The 22,749-nt window shown below is 37.6% G+C and overlaps 2 protein-coding genes across 4 annotated transcripts in view; one reads left to right on the top strand and one right to left on the bottom strand.

Moving 5' to 3' along the window:
• LOC117983484 (cell adhesion molecule Dscam2-like) overlaps positions 1–22,749 on the top strand; it is a 157,599-nt gene that overhangs the window by 36,276 nt on the left and 98,574 nt on the right. For all 3 annotated transcript variants that reach the window (XR_011236924.1, XR_011236923.1, XM_034970051.2), the window contains exons 3-4: positions 6,149–6,218; positions 8,636–8,667. Coding sequence is in view for 1 of the 3 variants with exons in the window: in XM_034970051.2 (XP_034825942.2) it covers positions 6,149–6,218; positions 8,636–8,667 (102 nt within the window). In the remaining 2 variants the exon portion in view is untranslated. The remainder of the gene's footprint in view (positions 1–6,148; positions 6,219–8,635; positions 8,668–22,749) is intronic.
• Positions 10,537–11,825, bottom strand: LOC138402550 (uncharacterized). The gene is made up of 2 exons (XM_069499564.1): positions 10,842–11,825; positions 10,537–10,746 (listed from the first exon to the last, which is right to left on the bottom strand). Exons 1-2 carry the CDS (start codon positions 11,750–11,752, stop codon positions 10,656–10,658), a joined length of 1,002 nt encoding a protein of 333 aa, XP_069355665.1. The 5' UTR covers positions 11,753–11,825; the 3' UTR covers positions 10,537–10,655.

Here is a 22,749-nt window from a genome sequence, read left to right as displayed (position 1 = left end):
CCTTTGATTTTCCGGGATAAAAAGCCTGTCACTCCAGGTCTTCTATACCCATGCAAAAAATCACGTTGATCCGTTGCTCCGTTGGGACGTGATTGAAGGACAAACCAACAAACCAACAAACCAATAATCCAACAAAAACACACTTTCACATTTATAATATGGGTATGATTTAATTATTTGTCTATTTACCATTTTAGTATTCACTATATTGAAATTCTAATTACGAATTAAGTTTGAAAAAACAAACGTTTCCGTCTCTCGCTTACATTTATTCAAATATTCATAGGCTTTAAATTAAAGGCTAAAGTAAAGTTTTAAGTGCAATTTGCATCTAAAATAATAAAAATTAAATAAAATATTCACTTAAGCCTAATGGACTAAGAGCCAGCGTGTGCCAGACCTTCGCTATTTTATAAAAACAGAAATTTTCTCTTCGTGTCGCCCCTAACACTAGGAGCAAAAATGTAGAGCAAGTAGCAACTGCGTTCCAAAGTTAAAAATATGTTTTCCGCTCAGAGACACGTATACGAAAGGTAGAACCCAATAACAAAACATAACTTACTCTTTGACGTTCAGTTCATGCATTTTAATGAGGAGCATCCACACAAACATTGGACTGCATACGTTCCTACTTTTTATTTTGAATGTTTTTCCGAAAAAAGCCCGTTTGAAAGAGGGCTTTGTGATACAGATGACATGCGAGCTCGAAAGCTCGTTATATTCCTTGATATTTTTATTCAAATTGAAATACCGTTTCAGTTTTAGCAATGTGACAGATCTCGCTGCTAAAAAATATAGAGTTTGTTAAAATTCTGTTCGAATTCGCTGAGCCCTTGAGTAAGTATAACCAATAGCTGAAAGTTAAAGCTATAAGAATATTTACAACACTCCGTTATTTGTAAAAATTTCATTAAGTACTAAAAATTTTTAATGAAAATGGCCCGGGAACTATGTATAGTTAACCGGGGCTTTGTTAAAAATCAACTAATCAATCAACAAACTCAAAATGTGATTACAATTCCAGGGCTAGTAATGCAATAAATTAATAAATAATTATTTGATTGGAGGTGATTACCATACCGATTTGTAGATAAAAAGAATATGTAAAGGTGCAATTTTAAATAGAAAATTAATGCCCCAAATACCTAAATATCACACCAAATAGCAAAACGTTTGGTTAGTAATAAAAATAGCGAATGTTTTAGAATCACGTATTTACGAGAGAATGCAATTTAAATAGTTCACCTTTTATTTTCGCCAATTCGCGAAAAACGAATGACAATTGGACACTTCGCCCGTCGATAGTTCAAATAAAAATGAATTCGTTCGACGAAATTGACTTAGGTACGATGCACACTTATCCGAAGATTTTCGTTTGAGAAAATACTTTGAGTATTTATCTCTCTTTCTTCTCCTTATTTTTATTTCTTTATAATTTTGACATCAAAAACTGAATCAACATGAAAGAGTCATAATATGATAAATCTCAGTTGTTTATTGTTTTACGCATGCGGATAGTATGGGGATGGGATGGATGGCATTAATGCAAATGTAAAATGCCAAGATTACAGCTCTATAACGTAGTATATTTATGTACAGATAATATATTTAATTAATACAAAAATGTGATCAAAAATTTAAAATTTTTCAATAACATAAAAATAAAGTAATAGTGAGATATAATAAAAGTAAATCTTAGTCTCTATCATAAGTAAACCAACTTTACATGGGTACTTAAAGACCGGGAGAGTGACTTAAGCTACTTTTAACCCGAAAAATTAAAAAGTTTCCATGGAATTTTCAAGAATTGAATCCACACGGACGAAGTCGCGGGCATCAGCTAGTGAGTTATAAAATACCTACACGGACAAGTGTGGTTTTACCCGAACTAAGTAAACCCTACCAAGCACTTTTATTTTCATTTCCGCGTGCACGTGACACCAGAGACACAGTTTTCATTCAAACCTAGTTTTAACTTCACACTACGAACCAGATATAGGCGACTAGTTAAAGACGTATGTATGTTTGTTCCTGTTTGACAGACAGACCGACCTGCAAAATATATTTGTTAGAGTAAAGTTGGTAACGGAAACAAGACAACATTTTTCTTATTTGCCAGGTATGTTATGACTCAATCATCATCATCATGACCATCATTATCAACCGATAGACATCCACTGCTGGACACAGATTTTTTGTAGGAGCTTCCACACGCCACCGTCTTTACATCACAGTTATAACTCCATTTAAAAATAATAATCCAAGTATTACCTACCTACATATACCTAGTTTAGAAAATATGTTTAATTAGAGCAGTGTAATCCCCGAAGGTACAAAAGTTTCACAGTTGGAAAAAGTTTTCTAGTAAGAGAAAGGTTTCATACTAGCTGGTGGAAAATATTTCATTTCAATGCGAAGTTATCATATTTTTTCAGCATATCATTATCATATTATTTAACATGGGTAGGTACTCGTATTTTTATCACGCAACTCTGTTAACAAGCAAACTTTCTAGTAGAGATCGACTATTTCACATGTAGCATGTGAAAAATCACGTGAAAACTTTTTTTGAAAAGTAACAACTGCTACCTTACTAAAAGTAGCTTGTGAAAAATCATTAAGTGAAATCTAACAAAATTTAAAAATTATTACATTTTTAAATTTTATAATCTCGCTTTGTCGTTTAAATTTCATGCGTGCACGGTCATTGACTCGAGCCAAGACGCTAAAGAATGCGCGAGCGAGAATGCTCGCATCGCTGCATTAAAATTATTAGAATAGAAAACATAGCATAAAGACGTAGCGAACGATTGTTTGCTACGTATATGTTTATTTTTTATAATAGTATGGATATGGATTTTAAAAATACAATAAGATTGCTTGATTTTTTGCTATCGCCTCCGTGTGGGTTTTACAATGGTATTTATTCGATAGGCAAAACCTTATAGGCATTGAAAATATTTTAATCGCTTGTGTCCGTATTCGCTGCAGCAGTATCCCAGTTCTAAAATACGTTTTATTTACAGAATAGTGATTCGGAGTTATGAGCATATTATATTGTAAACTTACATACTAAAATATATGTATCTAAGGTTAATCAAAGATCGAAATATTGAAGTGGTGAGTATTTTAAAATATCTTAAAACAATTATTTAAATTAAAAGTACTTGCAATGTAAAATTATATAGTGAACTATAAGCTAAATACTAAAACATACTTAATATTTAAAAATGTAATCATTGACCACCAAAACAAAGCAAAGCTTCAAAACAAAGCGAAGTTTTTATATTTATATCGGAGTTACCTCTCCATATCTACTTCAATTCTGCAACCCCCTTCTAAAAGATTTATAATGTCATGTTCTCAACCATTTAAATAGACTTCCCCCAAAGCTTTGCAATCGTATTTTATGCACAAGCAAGATTAAACTAAAATCTTCACTTGCAATTATCTATTCCGAAGGTAAACATCGTTATTAAAATAAACACTGCATTTTAAAGCCAACTCCACTGAGCGAATGCTTTGCTTTAATGCGTTATAAACACAGAACACAGGAATCTGTGTTCATGTCAATCACGGTCCAATGGAATCGTATCATTTAATATGGATGAGTAGCAGTAATAATATGCCAGCGCAATTTTATGGAACTTCTTCTCACTGAGTTCATGTTTTGTTAGTAAAATAAAATTAAACACCCAAGTTTTTAGCTTAGACATTATATTTTGGAACATAGTATATAAATGATCGAAACATAACATTTCAGAATACTTTATTTATATATTTTAGAGTTTTCAGATTTGCCATTGCATAAATTAGTCAAAAATTGATGAATTTCTTATTGACAAAGTCGCATGAAACGGCTTTTCATTCAGCAGCCCACGTGTAATGTAATAGTTTAAGTAGGTATTGTAGGTATTTCTGTTTAAAAGAGTAGGTACTTAACTTCTGATTTTCTTGTCGACTCTTCGTAGTAGAATCTTTATTCCGAACCCGTGGTAGAGTTCTATTATGTCAATTATTACAATAAGTGGCACAAATTTTTTCTCCGTAAAATATTTTTTTTATATTTAATTTAATAACGATTTTTTTTGAGCCAAAATATAGCTTATATTTTTATGATTCTCTAAAGTTACGAGCATTTTAATTGATATTTCAATTGCCTTTCCGATAATTTATTTTTATTTGTATTTGTTTTTAAAAGAATATTAGCCATGTTAAAATGACTTATATTCCCCTTTCCTCTCCAACTAAGCATCAGGCTTGTGCTAGGAGTAGGTACGACAATAGTTCGGGCTGGGTTTGAACCGTGCGTCGACCTTTCAGTTTTCAGTCCGCTTCTTTACCGGTTGAGCTATTGAGGCTCTAAAATAGAGGAAGGAATATTCTTCAATTTATGCATGTTTTTCTAAGAATAGGTATGCTCTATCTAAAATAAAGAATGTTGATTAGCAAAAACTAAGTAGTAAATATTTTTTGTGACAAATATACCTTATCTAATATGTATAATGTTATTTTTATGAAACTTCTTTCTGGTAAATATTTATGGTCATCAAAACAGAATCAAGATTGAGTTTGCCCCCAAACATATTCGTGTTTTTCCTTTAGTGCGTAAGGGATTTGTGAATATATTGTAATGGGGTGAAACTTTTGTGAAATATTTTGCTTGATCTCGAGCATAATATTTTTATGCCTTGTGTGCTTAGCTAGTCTGATTTGGCTTCAGAGAGCAATTTTTGTAAATATAGAGGAAACGGTATATATTATATTTCATACAAAATCTAAAGTTTCTTGAACCCCGGACTTACATTTTACGTTTTTATGTTTATGAATTTCTTCTTTTAACTGCTCTGGCTTCGCTGGGCAAGAATATAAATCCTGTTTAATTCCTATCCCGTGAAAATTTCGAAAAATCAAGCCTTATTCCTTGCCTATATTATAAAGGGAACCTCTGTGCAAAATTTCAAGTTTCCAGTTTCAAGAATCTGGGCTGGGCGTTGACAAGTAAGTCTGTGAGTCGGGATTTTACTTTTTATGTATTTAGATAACTGGCTTTCAAAACTGAGAAACACATTTTGATCTAGAAATTTTAGTGCACCTACCTAGTACCTACTAGATTTATTGTACCTATTAGTAGATATTCAATAGTTATTATACAATTGAACAAGACGTCATGCAAAGTAATACCTAATCTTGGGCCAGGCTTTTGCGAAAAATTGCGAAAATCTGTTGATATTAAAACAACTATAGCAACAGGCACAGCTATGTTTGGAAACTCTATATTGAAATAATTATTTCAAATTCCCATATAGCAAGTTTGGCCTATCAAATCAATTCCATTTGTAAAGTCCGCAGAGTTAGCCAACAAAGAGGCAAAGTTTCGTAATTTAGGTTTATAGAAGTTTGCTTGTTAGTGAAGTTTCGTTGACACTGCCGGCAAATGAAGCGACAGCCGATAGGGGTTGAAAATTTTCGAATAATATGGAGTTGAATAATTATATTGAAAAACTTTTATAAAACTTTTTCCGGCGATAGAACTGTTATGATTATAGACTGGTTTTCTGGTTTAACGATATTCTATAAAACCACGTGTTTAAAACACGATGGTTAATTTGAAACATCGCCATATGCTTTATCATACATATTTATTTCGCAAATTCTTGGCATAGTTACAGACGTAAATTTATAAATTGGATTTTTCTCATAAAGTATTTTACTTGTTAGGGTGGTTTTGCTGATATCGAATTTATTTCCAAGCAATTTTCTTTCTTTTCTTCACTTTGAATCTTTAAATTTTTTCGGTAAGTGTTTTGTTGTTGGTACTTTCCAACTTTTATTTTGATAATTTTAATGAAAAATCAACAATTCTCAATTAATTGATGTATTACTTAGTAAAACGTTTCTTATTGGAACTGTTAGGATCTAAAAATGTTTAATGGGCTAAAAACTGCGAACAATATTTGCGAACACTATTATTTACATCTCACCTTGGTATAAAACCTATGGTATCTATATACTAGGTACATAGGTACCTAAAAAGTCAACGTGTATCTAGCCTAAGCTTTTCGCCTAAAATTCCTCTGAAATAAATGGGCACTAAAATGTAACGTACAACGTAATTACTATCCTAATACCTATTGTTTGTTCACAGATGCTCTCCTAGTCTACAATACAAGACCCTCCACTGTAAAATCCCGTACGCATGGAAATTTAACAAATCGGTAAGTTCATTTTGAACCTTAATTCTGATTAAATAAAACTGTTTTTTCATTGTGTTAGCTTTGAATATCCGTCGTCCATTCACGTATATTTCTGAAACGGTTATTTTTCGATCTTATGGATATGGTGACAAAGATCTTTTTCATCTACTACTACAGTATTCAGGCCGCAAAATGCCACCGAATTGAACAAAAGAAAATCTAACCTATTCAAACAAATTCGCATTTTATTTGGATAGTATAAAGTTGTTTTTACTACGTATAATAGTTTTGATATAATAATGAGTCTATAAGAGAATAGAGGTTGCATGTAAAGGCATTTGCTGAATTTTTTAATGAAATGTTTGCTTTTATGTCCCTGGCTACATTATTATCCAAGCATGCTAGTATCTAGTTATTTAACCTAGTTTGGTAAACAAGAGCTTTTTTTCATTTTTATTTTAACATGCCCTAAAATAAATAGAGCGTTCCTGAACAAAATAATGTTAGGGCTCATCCAAACTTGCGCACTTGATCGCGCTGCTTTAATAAACTTACGAATAAAATTGTTTTCGTAACATCTTTATTTATTACTAGCTTATGCTTGCGACTCCGTCCGCGTGCATTAGAAAAATTTCAAATCCCTATTTCACCCCTTTAGGGGTTAAGTTTTCAAAAATCCTTTCTAAGCGGATGGCTACGTCATAATAGCTATCTGCATGTCTATGCCCTATATGTATAGATAAAGGCTTTTTAAAAACATCCCATTATACCACTCTACTAATACCCTGAACTTAAAAGGTTTTTCAGTATCTTTTCAGTTACAATATTGATAAGATGAGAAATACAATATTCTATGGCTTTAAATCAATGTTATAAATTGGGTAAACATCCCTTAATGTTATCGGTAAGGTAATAAATCCTCTGATATCTTGTGACAACGAACAGCATCGAGGTAGAGCTCCAAGATGGACTTAACAACTGGCGAGCCTTGCGTAAGGGTCAAACCACACTTTAATGAGTGCACCATACTTAAATGTTTAAAAAACGAAGAACTTACAATCGATAACTGACCACGCATATTGCGGGGTTCTGTAGTCATGCTTATGAAAAAGCCTGACGATTAGGGGTAAGGGTTTAATTAAACTACCATTGCCCGTTCAAGAGCCGTTCCAATTTAGCGCTTAAAAATCCGCTATCTCCTTCTAAAGGTCGATGTACATTATTCTCTGCCGCGTACTGTACCACCAGGCAAGATCTCAGAAGAAGGCTTACTTATCATCGACGCCCTAGGGACGCCATTTCAGTCTTTCGCCTAGATTCTAGGCGAATTACTGAAATGGCGCCCCTTGAGACAACTGCGCAATAAAACAACATAAATGTGAGAATCGAGGGTAGATCAATTTTTTTATATGTTGCGCAAAGAATTTGCATTTTGAGACTCCCTTTAATATAACGAATGTGTATGATAGTCGTCATTGCCGCCCCCCGTAACGAGCACCCTAGGCCTAATACGCTTATAGGCGTAAAGGCGCATATAGGGACCGGCTCTGCTTGTCTTCGATTAAAACAAAGCTATGACTATTGCCATTTTAGATTCGCGACTCGTTGAATGATGGCTTTATTGTTGTATTGATCTCCATATTTCTCATTAGATTATACAGAGAGTACCTACCTATTTCTCTATCGCTCGCATGGTAACTCTGTGATTTCTCCAAATGTAAGCTTTCCAGTACCCATCTAGCACTAAAGTACTATTAAAATGTGCCGCTGCCCCAATCCTACAGGATAGCACATAAGCCGATTGGAAAAACTTGCAAGCTCCACTCCGTCGACTAACAGGATTTACTCTACAAAGATGTGATTCCTCTCGAATACTTGTTTTTATAACGTAAATACTAATAGATTCCTTCTAAATCCGATTCCTATAGTAGAAATACGCTTGTACCCTTTAACGGGTTTTAACGTGATGTTCTTTTGTGTATTTAAGCTGATTATCTTTTTTTTTACTTTGTTATATTTACATACCTAGTTTAAAACGTTGATCCTATTGCCAACGGTTTAGAGGTCTGAGATCAGAGTTCTGCGTTCAGCTGTTATGTAGAAGATGCTTCTTAACACAACTAACTTGTGAGTAAATATCTAAGCCAACATATACAGATCACAGTGAACGAGCAGAAAAGTTTATACTGTTGACAATGGAATCGATGCCTTATAGTATATAGCATGCTCTTCAGGCTTTGTTATTAGTTATTTCTCTACAATTTCAAATTATACATGCAGTTTCCTGGGATTTGATCCGCTTGGATTTGGTAACTTAATTATACAGTGATACCTATAACCTATAAGATGCTAGCATAGCTATGCAGTAGCCAGTAATAGAGTTTTCTAGTTTCTAAATAAGCTCTACAAGATATTTCAATTGTTGTTTTTCTTTGCAGATTTCGAAATATGGGCAACTCACTGTTTAAAGGTAAGTTACACAAAATAAGTGGTAGGTGTGCTAATTATTTGTTAAAATTTTAAAAAGATTTTCACGCCTATTTTTTGATTAAAATCGAAGTGCCGGTGATATCTTAATGTAATAGAATATTATGTTGACACTAATATAAGTAAGTAATTAGTTATTGCATCTTTTTCTTTACCTTTATTCAAGCAAATAATACTATATTTAGATTTTGTGGAAAAACCACATCAAAATGAGTCTAGTCATTTTGTTAGCCCACGAGTTTGTCAACCATAATAAACACCCATCTAATGAATTTTATAGAATACGTAATAAGTATAATATAATATCTAGAAATGGCAAGTAGGTACTGAATCAATTAATATCGGAACGCATGTCACCAATTTGGGAGGGACTCTGTAGCACCCAATTCAAAGAAATTTTTGTACATAAGCACCGATATCCTACGTCAATAACTATAAGCATTTGTAACTTAAGCTTCGGACTCAGGCAAATAGATAACGGCTGAAAATCGGCAAGCTGACTCTGAGATGCAAATTAGATGCATTTGCAAGCCCCATAGGCAAATAGACTACTGTTATAATTATAGAGGCATAGAGTCCGATTTAATGAGACGGCAAGCGAAACGCCGCAAACTGTGCATAGTACTAGGTATTGTATGAACGCTCCATCTAAAATATATTATGGGATTAACCATCAGCCGCAAACTATTTGCATAATGGGTCTGAAGCTTTAGCCTACAATTCACCATACCATGTTTTTGTCCCCACATTACATTGGTGATCAAAGCAAACGCTCGAGGTGTAGGCTTTAATGCCTTTTCAAAGTCCCAACATTATCCTGAAGGTGATAGCAGACAGACAGGACAGCGCTCTCAAAGCGCACTGGATGTCTGCATTAGTTAATAAGTATATTAATTATATTAACTAACATAGAATAAGTTTCTTACTAACATACATTATATTATAAAATAGTTACTAACATAGGTTAAGATGGTTACTAACATAATATTGTGGGCCTTTGATGTCTGATAAAATAAAGATTATTTATTTATTTATTTAATGATGGGTCGCTGCTCATCTTAGTAGCAACAAGGTCACGCTCCTTTAACGCTTCTATAACAACTATTATGATCTCTATGATGTTATATAATACGTTATTATATTCAGTGAGCAGTAAATTTACTGCCCAGTGAATATCGGTTCTTCGAGATCTAGCAATAAACTATACTCTTTTCCATTTTGTCTTTCAACTAACGATAGATCTTTCATTCTACTGAATATAATTATAGTACGCGAACGGTCGAAATGGCAATCGAGGAGGTAACGCCCCGCACACTCGGACAACCCTCGCGTTACCCCGGTGCGGTGGTGGTGGTAGATTTATAAGTTAGGTGAAAGTAAACAAAAAGTCCGAAATATCTCAAGACCAAAATATTTTTAAGGTGCACATTCACGGTACTAAAGAATGCTTTAGAGCCAGTTTTGTTAATATAATAATAAACAAAAGATAAAGAATTTTTCATTTCACTTCGAGACTTGGAGAAGTAAAATTGAAAAGCAAATCATCGTTAGCTTTCCTTTATATTGGTTTTTCCTTCGTTATGTAAATTAAAAAATTTAGGATCAGAATATTTTCCTTTTCTAAGTTGCCATGAAAATATATTTTTATTATAATTTTCAATCAGACTTTTTTTAATAACGAACGTAATAATTTAATAAACGATGAATGCTTTTAGAAATCCAATTTAGTATCTGACTCTACTATTATTATTATTATTATTATTATATATTATTTGCTCTCACGCCCGTGTACAAAATAGATACATATAAAAGCCAAAAAAGTTTATAATATACTTACATACATAAAAATAAATAGACCTACATAAACATTACATAGATACATATTTGTACCGGGCGGAGGATTACACCCCGGCATGGGGAGACCAAACGGCCGGGGGTCAGGGCGACAGGTGAAGAAATCGGCGGACTATCCTAGCCGAGTCCAGCAAGACCGCTTTTTGCATCCTGGCTGCGAGCGAACTGCCACGGAACCCCAGTCGCCTCAGATGTTGAGCGAGGCTGACTGGGATCAACCCATTCGCAGATATGACGATTGGGATGATTTCAGTGGACTCCACATGCCACATGTCGGAAACCTCGTGAGCCAGATCGAGATACTTGCGCTTTTTCTCCGTCTCAGCTCTCACGAGGTTTTCGTCATACGGAATGGTGATGTCCACCAAAAACACCCTCGACTGTGCCCGGTCCACCACCACGATGTCAGGCTTATTCGCTAGAATAGTCCTGTCCGTGATGATGGACCGGTCCCAATAGAGCCGGACTCCGTCGCGCTCGAGTACCGGCACCGGTGTGTACTTGTAATACGGCAGCCTCTCATCCAGGAGACCGTACTTCAGAGCAAGCTCTTGGTGACGGATTTTGGCTGCTTGGTTGTGTCTGTGCAGATACTCAGTGTTGGCAAGCGCTGAGCATCCCGAAAGCACATGTCTGAGTGACTCGCCGGGATGGCGACAAGCTCGACAGATGTCGTGAGTGCCATCCTTCAGAATGTACTTTCGGTAGTTCCGCGTCTTGACCACCTGATCTTGTATCGCACAGACAAAACCCTCGGTTTCCCCGAAGAGGTCACCAAAGCGCAGCCACTGCACGGACGCTTTTTTATCTACGTGTGGCTCATTAAGAGCTTTAAAAAAGCGTCCGTGCAGCTCCTTCTCCCTCCATACGGCCTCCCGGTCAGAGGTGCTAAGTACCACCGGTTTCTGCCACTCGGTTTGGGCTAAGGACAGTGGGGTGAGTCCTTTATCACATTCTATGACCTCTCTATGCATGGGGGACCCCCTCATCGTCTCAAAGTAGGTTCTGAGGTTGGCTATCTCCCGGTTATGCATGGTCTTGACGCTTAATACGCCTCGACCACCACACTTCCGGGGGATATACAACCTCATCACAGACGATTTTGGGTGGTGCATGCGATAAAGAGTCATAGTTGTGCGGACTTTTCTGTCCAGGGCGTCAAGTTCGGTCTGAGTCCATCTGAGCACGCCAAAGGTGTACATGAGAACGGGCATGACCCAGCCGTTATAAGCTCGGACTTTATTGGCGCCTGACAAATAACTTTTACAGATTTTTGTCAGACGGCCAAAAAAGGCTTCACAAACAGACTGTTTCACGTCCGTCTCTTTTACCCCTAGCGACTGTGACATGCCCAGATACCGGTATGACTCGGCTTCAGAGAGGGTTCGGTTGGTGGACTGCTCGAGACTCATCTCAGCCGAATGAGTTACCTGTCCCCTTTCCACATGCATGACCGCACACTTTTCCAGCCCAAGCTCCATCCTGATGGAATTGCTGAAGTCAGTGGTGACATTGAGCAGCTCCTACAGGCGGGTGGCATTGGGTGCCAGCAGTTTGAGGTCATCCATGTAGAGAAGGTGAGGCACTTTTGTTCCTCCTCTCCGAAACTGAAAGCCTGTCCCCGAACCCTCCAGCAGAGTGCTGAGTGGGTTCAGAGACAGACAGAACCAAAGCGGGCTCAGACAATCACCCTGGAAGATACCCCTTCCTATCCTTATCCGGTCATCGGCAGCCGCCATCCGCTCGCCATGGAGACACAGAATCGTACTCCATTGCCCCATGCATGCCCCGAGGAAGTCTCGAACTGTACCATCGACTTTGTACAGCTCAAGGACCCTCAGGAGCCATGAATGGGGCACCGAGTCGAATGCCTTTCTGTAGTCGATCCAGGCAGCGGAGAAATTCCGACGGTTGCGTTTGACCAGTTGGCCCGCAACGGAGTCGATGAGAAGGAGCTCCTTAGTACCACGACTACCGCCCCGACATCCGTTTTGAGCCCCAGATATGATGTTATTCTCGTCTACGTGACGGGAGATCTTGAGGCTCAAAACGGATGTCAGTGTCTTGTAGATGGTAGTAAGACACGTAATGGGACGGTACTTAGCCGGATCAGTGGTATCGGTGGACTTTGGAGCTAAATGAGTGATCCCAGTAGTGAAAAGGCTCGGGAGTGCCCTCTGCTCAAGAGCCTCTTGAAATTGTCGAGCCAAGGTCGCATGGCAAACCGAAAAACCCTTCAGCCAGTAGTGATGCAGTCCGTCGGGTCCCGGGCTTTTCCAGTTCGGGGCCCGCCTTACTGCACCAGCTACATCCTCCGCAGAGATGGCGACCGGGTTCATCGGTTCTATTGAGGCACATGCTTCCTCTACCGCCGCAATCCAAGGGCCCTCCTCATGCTCCACCTCCCTCGACCACACACCCCGCCAAAAAGTGACGAGGTCGGCCGGGTCTGGTCGCTGAGAAGTAGAGCAGACTGCTGGGCACTCCAGTCTTTTGTAGAACCTTTTCTGATCACTCAAGAAGAGGCGATTTTGCTGAAATCGCTCGACTCTTTCCGAGTATCGTCGGATGCGGTTCCCCCATGCAGCGATTTTCTGCTTCAGGTCGTCGATGCGCTCTGTTAGCTTTTGCGCAATATTGGGCTGGTCCAGCCTGACCCCACACCCATTAAACGCAACTCTAACAGAGCGCACAATCCTTGGCCTAGTATTGCCCGACCTGAAGCTTTGCAGTCTGCCAATGAGGACTCTGGCCAGAGTGATACGGCGTTCTATTCTCTTCTTCCAGGCCGGTTCCGCGCTGCGCCTTGCAGCAGCAGCACGCTCCGGTCCCGGAGTCTTGGCACCGATAAATCGGTGCACGGCGAGCGCCGCGCCGAAGAGGATAGAAGCCGTATCACCCAGGCCAGTGCTGCTTTCCAGATGTTGAGGCAGCATTTTGTTTATGGCCTCAATGACATCCCGCGTCGCTACATTTAGCGTGAGTCGGGAGAGCCGCGGACGATTCTCATGAGGAGCGCTCCGGATTTCAGAAATCGCCTCTTCTAGAATCCCTCTCATCCGCTCTATATCCAGGGAGACTGTTCCTTCGGTGTCTTCCTCCACAGGCAAATCTTGTGAGATGGTATTCGTCTCTACGGGGACAGGCACCGCCTGGGAGTCGATTTGCTCTGTGGCTGGTGCTGACACTTCTGGAACAGCCTCACGTCGCAATCGTTCGAGCTCGGTAGCGTTAAAGATGTTCGAGCGCTGAATGTACCGAGCCCGGTCTGCCAGGTTTTGTTCTGTGACAGTTAAGTTCGGCTCGAGCAGCAGGAACTCGCGGTACATTGCCGCTCGGTAGCCAGTCCGTCCGGTTTCCCCTCCCGTCGCCCTGTAGTACGCACGCATGACATTCTCGTTCATGAGAGACGTCCATCTCATGCGGCGTACACCACCAGCGGCGGGCGCCGAAGATTGGGCCCTGGTGGACCCTGTCGGAGCCAAGCCATCTGGTGGGGATGATGGATGTGTCCACCGGCTAGGTGGCGGTGCCGGTCGACTGATGGTACTGGCGGCCCGTATGCTGCTACGCCCAGCGCCAGCTCCAGGCGCGCCCTGGCGGCCCTATTCGCACATTCATTTCATTGTTTTCCATCATCATTAAAAGGGGGGGGGGGGTGAGTGGTGGATACATCACTCGGGGTCCACTCGGGTCCCCGAGGAGGCTGTTTGTATGGCCAGCACGCCAGATTTTGGGGGGCTTGGCTGACAATAATCAGCTCCCCGATTCCCTTAGTCGCCTCTTACGACACCCACGGGATGAAAAGGGGTGGCAACATTCTCCTCTGCCGGTGCCACACGGCAACTATTATATAACTTATTATTATTATTATTATTTATTGACACCCACGGGATGAAAAGGGGTGGCAACATTCTCCTCTGCCGGTGCCACACGGCAACTATTATATAACTTATTATTATTATTATTATTATTTATTTATTATTTAATTAGAACGGCCATAAAGCCAATTACACTAATTAAACTACGAGTACAAACTAACATAAACATACTTACAAAAATTGTTAAAATTATAAATTTTAATTGACATTGTTATAAGGTATACTATGTATACCTTATAACAATTTCTACTACTATGTCTATTACTGTACTGTAATCTCTAATAATAATCATTTATATTCATTGAAATAAGCGAAGCGAATCGTCACCTCTTAGATACTAATGAACGACCCGTTTGAAATCCAGATGTCACTAAGGTTGCATTGGTGCTAAATAAACATTTTAGGACCAATGAATCGGTGCCATTTTGCTTGTTTAATGGCCCTGTCCTTACGAAGTAATATATAAGTCAATGTTTACATTTCACAAAGAAGATTAAATCTTAGATCAAAGATCTAAGATTAAGTTCAGGATGGAGAAGCCTACGAGTGAGTAGTTGAGGCGAGTTAGTATTATACAATACAGCGAGCTCTATCTGACGAACCCTTTATTTTTTCGGCACAACAAGGAGCCTAGATCATTCCTAAATCCTAGCACTGTCCTGCGAAAAACCTACGAAAATTCAGTCAAAATTGGTTCAGTCATTTTGATAGACCGGATATAATAATGGGGTTGGGTTTAAAATCATTGAAATTACCAAAGAACTTTACATAATATCCAGCTATTTTGAAATCATAGATGGCCATATCTACTTCAATTTTAATTATTTATATAGGTTTGTCTATGGGTTTTTCTGCGTAAAATCGACCTACTGCCTAGTACCTACTTTTACAAAATAATCGAATCGAAGCCATTCAATATTGATAATTATTACGTATTTAGTAAGACGCTGCAAAGTAAGTGCGAGCCAATGAAGTGGATTTAAGCCAAATAAGTTATCCAAGTTCGGCACTAAACACTACGCTTAGCAAAGGCCGGGTGTTTTAAGCTAGGCTTATAGAAGCCCAGAGGGGCTTAGTTTGCGGCTGGTTTCGTACTTGGATTTGTATAGGCCTGCAAAGTTTTTATCGAATTGGGAACTTGCGAATATAAATAACGAGATGTTTTTGGAGTAGAAAATAATGTATAATGGTAACCGTGAGTTTGCACCAAAAAAACATTAAACTTGTCAATGTTTGACAGGTCGTCGTTATGTGCTGAAACGGTCTCGTTGTTCTAGTGGTTTGACTGCAGATGACAAGGTCCTGGGTTCGATTCACGGGTCACAGAAATTCTCAATACTAGCCCGGAGTTAGGAAGTTGGCTTGGCATTGTTCTACCCCCGTGCCTCAGAGAGCACGTAAAGCTGTCGGTCCTACACCTGACCTCTCTCCGATCGTGTCGGATATCCGTCCCACTGAGCTATAAGAGTGAGGGAATAAAGATTGCACCTGTGTTTGCGCACACACTCATACACTTCTGCACTATAATATCTCCCGCGCAGTTGACTAATCTCTATGGAGATTGGATGTTGTGGGCGAAATTCGGTAAAAGGACATTATTATTATCTCACTAGCTTATGCTCGTGGCTTTATCCGCGTGGACTACACAAATTTCAAACCCCTATTTTACCCCCTTGGGGTTGAATTTTCAAAAACCCTTTCTTAGCGGATGCCTACGTCATAATAGCTATCTGCATGCCCGATCTGTCCAGTAGTTTGAGCTGTGCGTTGATAGATCAGTCAGTCACCTTTTCCTTTTATATATTTAGATAACTTGTTTTGTTGAATTTCAGATCGCACTGCAGAAAATCGGGTAAATTCTCTGACAGGTTTCACGATTTAATTGAAATGTCATACAAGTTCCTCTTCAAAAACTTTATGAAAATGCAGACGCATTTCGACATACACACGACACACATAATATTATAAGAGTCCCCGCAGACCACAAACTTTTTATCGGCCGATAGTTTGGTCGGTTTCGTAATCAGTATGAAGATGTATGTAAGTGCGCAAATTATAACGATTACATCTTCATACTGATTAAGAAACCGACCAAACTATCGGCCGATAATAAGTTTGTGGTCTGCGGGGACTCTAAGTGTTTTGTCAACTCATAGTGAGCTAGCTTATTAGTGCACCCCTAAAGTACTCAAGGAATATTAAATTCTTGTATCAGTTTCTACTAAGTATAATAATACAAGGCCAGATTACATAACATACAGTGGCCAGTAGGTTCCACTATGCGTTTGTGGTAGGAATTTATGCAAAACTGCACAAATCCGGACTTATCCAGATTGGGATTAAATTCGGCGACCGGCTTAGTTTAGAGAGAATAATTTATATTTTAATATTGTGACAAAGGCTAATTTTATTATGATTCAACATTTAATTTTGTGATACTATAGTGTTGGGTGTTTATGGGTTCAGGATTCTTATGAATAATATTTTGAATTTATTCGAAATGGTACCAATCCGGATTTCTGTCGATCGACTTTTTTCGCGAAACATTTTCATTACTGGTGAACAAAAAATAATATCGCATAGTGAAATTAAATAAAAAATGAGCTTACTTTTTAAAGCTTTTCCGTTAATCTTAAGTAATAATCTGTATATATAAAAATGAATCGCTAATTGTGTTGCTGATCGCAAATCTCGAGAATAGCTGAACCGATTTCGCTAATTCTTTTTTTATAATATTCCTTGAAGTACGAGGATGATTCTTACGGAGAGAAAAATTTAAAAAATTTGAATCGACTGTTAGGCGGTACGAAGTTTGCCGGGGCAGCCAGTAATTAATAAATTAATGATTCCGTTGATCACATGAACCTATTGTTTAGGAATCTTAACCACTTAACATGTCGGCCTCCTACTCGGAGAGTCAGGAGTTCAATTCCGGGCGACTTCTAACTTTTCCAAATTACGTGTTTTCAAAAGTTTGCCAATCCGCACTAGTCCAGCGTGGTGGACTATGACCAAACCCTTCTTATTTTGAGAGAAGATCCGTACTCAGTAGTGAGCCGCCGATGGGTTGAGGATGATGATGATGATGCAAAGCAAGGCATTTCTAATAATATTTTGACGTAAGATTACAAAAACGTAATAAGTATGTCCCTTTTGCAAAAACGGTAGATGTTGCAACTTCTGACACCCCGTTTCTGTGATTAGATGACGTTATTGAAACTTGAAATACCGTCAAAGTTCTATATCGTTAAGGTCGGGGATCAAAATATGAACTTAGTTATTACTCTCGAGTCTCGAAGGATACACATTGGGTTCATTAAAATAATTTAGTAGGTGAGCACACGAATATCTAAGTTTAACTAAGGTAATACGTATTACGTACCTAATGACAAGGGAAGCTTTATGGCTAAATAATTATTATTGAAGTAAGTAATATAGTTTCCGTTCTTTAAAAAAATATTTTACTCCACTTCTTCTTCTCATTTTGCTTTATGGCTTTTAGTATTTTACTTTTTACTTTACAATTTAGTTTTACACAGTTATTGTACCTAATTTTTATGTCAAAAAGTGGTCTTGCTAATACTAAGCTTGTTGCGTGTGTTCTAAATAAACAAACTTATACCATCTCCTACATAATATTATGTTCTGGGTTTCGCCACCAAATTTCTCAGGTACCTACTCTATTAACTCTGACGTTGTACTGTAAATTATTTAAAAAAGACTGATAAGTGATAAACTTTAATAATATAACATCCAAGAGTCATAAATCAGCGGGTTACTGATCTGTTGCCGCTTGATGCCGTAATATCTCGTGCAAATATGTAAAATAACAGCCTGCACGTAATATCCCGCGTTGGTTAATGGGCAAACAGATTGAAGGTGGTACATTAGAACAATTTTCTTTAAAGGGTGTTTATTTTATTCAGCCACCGACTTAATATAAATGCACGCTTATTTCGCTGTATCAAAACGAAAGAGCCACAAGTCGTTGTCAGGAGAGCTAATTCAAAATTTTAATTTTGTTTTTCGTCTGTTTTTAGGGTTCTGTAGTAAACAAGGAACCCTTATAGTTTCGCCATGTCAGTCCGTCTGTCTGTCCGTCCATCCGTCCGTCCGCAGTTAATCTCCGGAGACTATTAGGGCTAGAAAACTGTAATTTGGCATGGGTATAAATATTAATCACGCCGACAAAGTGGTGAAATAAAATCGTGATAAATATTTTTTTTAGGGTAGCTCCGCTACATGTAAAGTGGGGATGAATTTTTCTTTTCTCGTCTACCCCATAGTGTGGGGTATTGTTAAATAGGTCTTTTAAAAATACTGTGGGTGTGGGAACACCATTTTTCGATTTCTAGATCCGTTTGTAAAATATGATCTTTTGAAGTGCTAATTTTTATTACAGTCAAGTGTCCCCCCCTACGTGTCCTTTTTTCACGTTCCTATATACTACCATTTGGCTGATAACAGCCAAATGGTAGTATATAGGAACGTGAAAAAATTCACAGCAGTAGTGTATATAATCAATTTTAAAGGAAAACTATCATGGCTAAGTTGTGACTACGGAACCCTACACTGCGCGTGACCCGCCACGCACTTGGCCGATTTTTAGACCATTTAATGCCTTTGTCATACACAGTTAGATGCGTATTTCAAAGTTCTACCTTAAACGTGCTCAGTAGTGAGCCGGTTATGACGATTATGTCAACGCAAATGCCGCGGCTTTTACAACTTAAGTGCTTTATATTTAATGTTACTTATTTTAAACAGTTTAATTAACAATACAAATATCTATTAGAGTGAACTAAACCTTTGACGAGCTTTAATTTATAGATTTAGTTAGGTAAGTAGCTATTTGTAATCTTGGCTTACGTTCAGCATAATTTTCCGATTAAGCCATAGGCTTCGGTTGGATTAGATTAGATAGAGAACTACGAGCATTCAAATCTATAGGTACATAATATTATAATAATGGATTTAGTCGTATCATTAGGGATTTCATATTAAATGCCATATTAATTATTCCATAAAAATAATTTCATCTATTTTCTTTGTTACAACAAATAATAAAATTATGTACCTATTACAGAAAATAGATAAAATTATTTTGTAAAAAGAGAATGACTGTATTTAGCTACGGCCTACGAATTTCAAATTCTCATTATTCAAAAAGTCGTTCGTCGAAATACCTACTTACTCCTTAATATTAATTTAAAGTAAAAAGTAATATTTTGAAATCCAACCATAATGTTTTCGGTGTCACGTTCACATTCAACAATCACAGATTCATTAATTTAACTACATAAAATGAGCGTGAAATAAAGAGGCATTAATTTTAATGATGTCTAAAATATTTTTCAGGTCACATATTGTATTTTATTTTAAGGGACACTTAGTGAGGGTAGGATGGATGTGCTAAAATATTAATAATGTAATTTAGAAAAGGGCTTGTTACAAATAATATTTTAGAACTGGCGCTTTTTTAGGGTTCCGTACCTCAAAAGGAAAAACGGAATCACTTTAGGATCACTTTGTTGTCTGTCTGTCTGTCTGTCTGTCTGTAACTATATCAAGTGGGGTATCATATAAAAGGTCCTCGCCTGTGCGTTCTAAAACAGATTTTTATTTATTTTTATGTGTCAAAGTTTTAAAATTATCCTGCAAAATGTCGAAAAAATACGACTGTAGGACGGAACCCTCATTGCGCGAGCCCGACTCGCACTTGGCCGGTTTTTTTCCATTGTGTAGGTTTCCATTATACGTGCCTACGTTTTCCAGTGCGAGGTTACCACTTGCCGTGGGGTGCGAGGTAGAGTTGTTCACTGTATAATATACCGAAAAAGAGACGGAAATAAAGTAAGAAAGCAAGAGGAGCAAAGAATTGTATAAAAAAAAAACATAAAAATAAACTATACATATTCAATCAAAGTTATATTTATGGTCCAAGATCCCATTTCCGCCGGACTTGGGTACTTATTTTTCGAGAAACAAAATGTGTGCAATATAGTAGTGTTTTACGTAGATACCTTTAACAGCTGATACCTATAAATTGGCCATCGACACAAACTACCAGATATGTAAGTATGTGCAGTGGTAATAGAACACACTTACACAATAGTCTATCCCATACCTACATTTATTTTTCTCAATATATCTGGTGGATCTAGGATCTTGTTCTATTGTAGTTTTATAATAGGGACTTCTAAAAGCCTCAAAATTTTCAATATAAGGCATTAAAATATAAATTTACCCTCTACATCAAACGAACCTACAATTTTCATCGGCCAAAATACGACAGAATAATAAATCTGCTCACAGCTTACAGCTCTGTGCCGCCATATTGTTTTATGCACGTAATGCCGACGGTTTGCTAATACCAACGGCGTGCATTCCCCTTACGAATCGAATTCACTAAATACTAGCTTTACAGTGGCTCCATCTACGTAAAAGTCCACGTTCGGTCAAGAATCTTTAGAACTTTTAACAAAACTTGAATCGCGTAAAAACTTTTTCAGAAATAAAGAGTGGGTATCTTATCAGTACCCATATTATAAATGTGAAAGAGTGTTTGTTTGTTGGTTTGTCTTCAATCACGTTGCAACAGAACAACGGATCAACGTGATTATTTGCATTGGTATAGTTAAAGACATGGAGAGTGACGTAGGCTACTTTTTATCTCGGGAAATCAAAGAGTTCCCACGGGATTTTTGAAAATCCAAATCCACGCGTATGAAGTCGCGGGCATCAGCTAGTTTTCAATAAAGTAATTTTTAAAGTAAGTATTAGGTATAGCTCTGTTATTTTATGGAAAGATCTGGGAACCCATCCTATTATTATCTTAGGGCTTTTACAAAATTTGGATGTCATGCCAGATGAAATTTCTTGTGTCAGTTCAAGCACTGTGTTTTTACGTAAGGTATACTTTACTCCTCAATTAGTAATGTTTATTAAGAAGTCCAATCAGCCTTGAACCTTGATTTGGCAGTATATCACATCGGGTTTTAAAGTCAAAGTCAAATTATTTATTCAGAATAGGTGACGCTTCCAAATGCGCCCAAGTCTGAGAGGTTCAAGTTTTCAAGGGGAAAAGGAACAATTTACCTTTTTACAATCTGTCCTGAATTGCTACTTTGGGTATTTACTAGTTCAAATAAATAAAACATAAGTTGAGACGGCAAAAGCAGCCAAACATTAAATCCTTGGCTTACAGACCAATGCGCGGCTAGGTCGCTTTGTGCATGTAATACCCTGGTCGGGCTAATGGCTTCTGTATGCATTCTGTATGGGCAGATATATGCTAGCATAGCATCGTTTTTTTGTATTTGGAATACATACGAATTCCATTTTTGGGAAGTTTGTATTATATAGACCAAAAATGACAATAAACGTGCAACGCCTTCAAAAGAGAATAGGCATTAAGCATCTTTCTAGGAAAGCACGCTCCAACATGTAAGACCTCATCATTGTTTTTTTTACCGCGAACCTATCTTGACATAAAAAATTATAAATTTTAAATTTAACTTTTAATATAATTTTTTCCCACACGCTTCATCGCAATTCGCAATCACTCCTGATGGAAAATGATGTACTCATTGTGATCTAAAATGGGACGCGTATGCCTAAAAGGTGTCTAAATTCATTCTTGTTGTAAAATAATTACCCACCTATATTGTGATCACTCGTTTTTACAGATCTAGAAAGTAATAATTCTTATAAGAAAAACCTTCCATTAATCAAAATTGTTATTAAGTATTATATTTTAAAGAAACGTTGGGTCTGTACAGTACCCGTAGTACAAGATTTTACGTCTCACCAAACCAAACCAAATTCGAGAGTCGAAATACTTCCGCGTTACAGTAAAATGGACCTAAACAGCCTTGAATTGAAGTCAAATATTCAATGCCACTGATTTTAATTTCGCAATGTTTCCGCTTGGAGCGCTGGCTGTAGAAGTGAAGACAAACTTGAGCTTTAAAACAAGGTCTTTAAGATTCAGTTTACTGTAACGCGGAAGTATTTCGACTCTCGAATTTGGTTTGGTTTGGTGAGACGTAAAATCTTGTACTACGGGTACTGTATTTCACCTATATAAACCAATGATCTGTACTCTTTTAGCGTTTCTGTAGCGTTTAAAGCGTGATCTGTACTCTGCCTACTTTTGATTTAAACATAACATTTCTACAGTAAAACATCACCTCTGAAAATTTTAATAATGTCCACAACAACAAATATTATGACATGTATATTTCCCTTACCATTTGGAGCAAATAAATACATATTTTCATTACGAAACGTGATACACACGAGTTCATACTTCTCTGTTACATGAAAAT

Source organism: Maniola hyperantus, chromosome 7 (assembly GCF_902806685.2).
Source record: "Maniola hyperantus chromosome 7, iAphHyp1.2, whole genome shotgun sequence".
Lineage (NCBI taxonomy): Eukaryota > Metazoa > Arthropoda > Insecta > Lepidoptera > Nymphalidae > Maniola > Maniola hyperantus.
The sequence above is the reverse complement of the archived record's forward strand: the minus strand, read 5'-3'. Positions and strand labels throughout refer to the sequence as shown.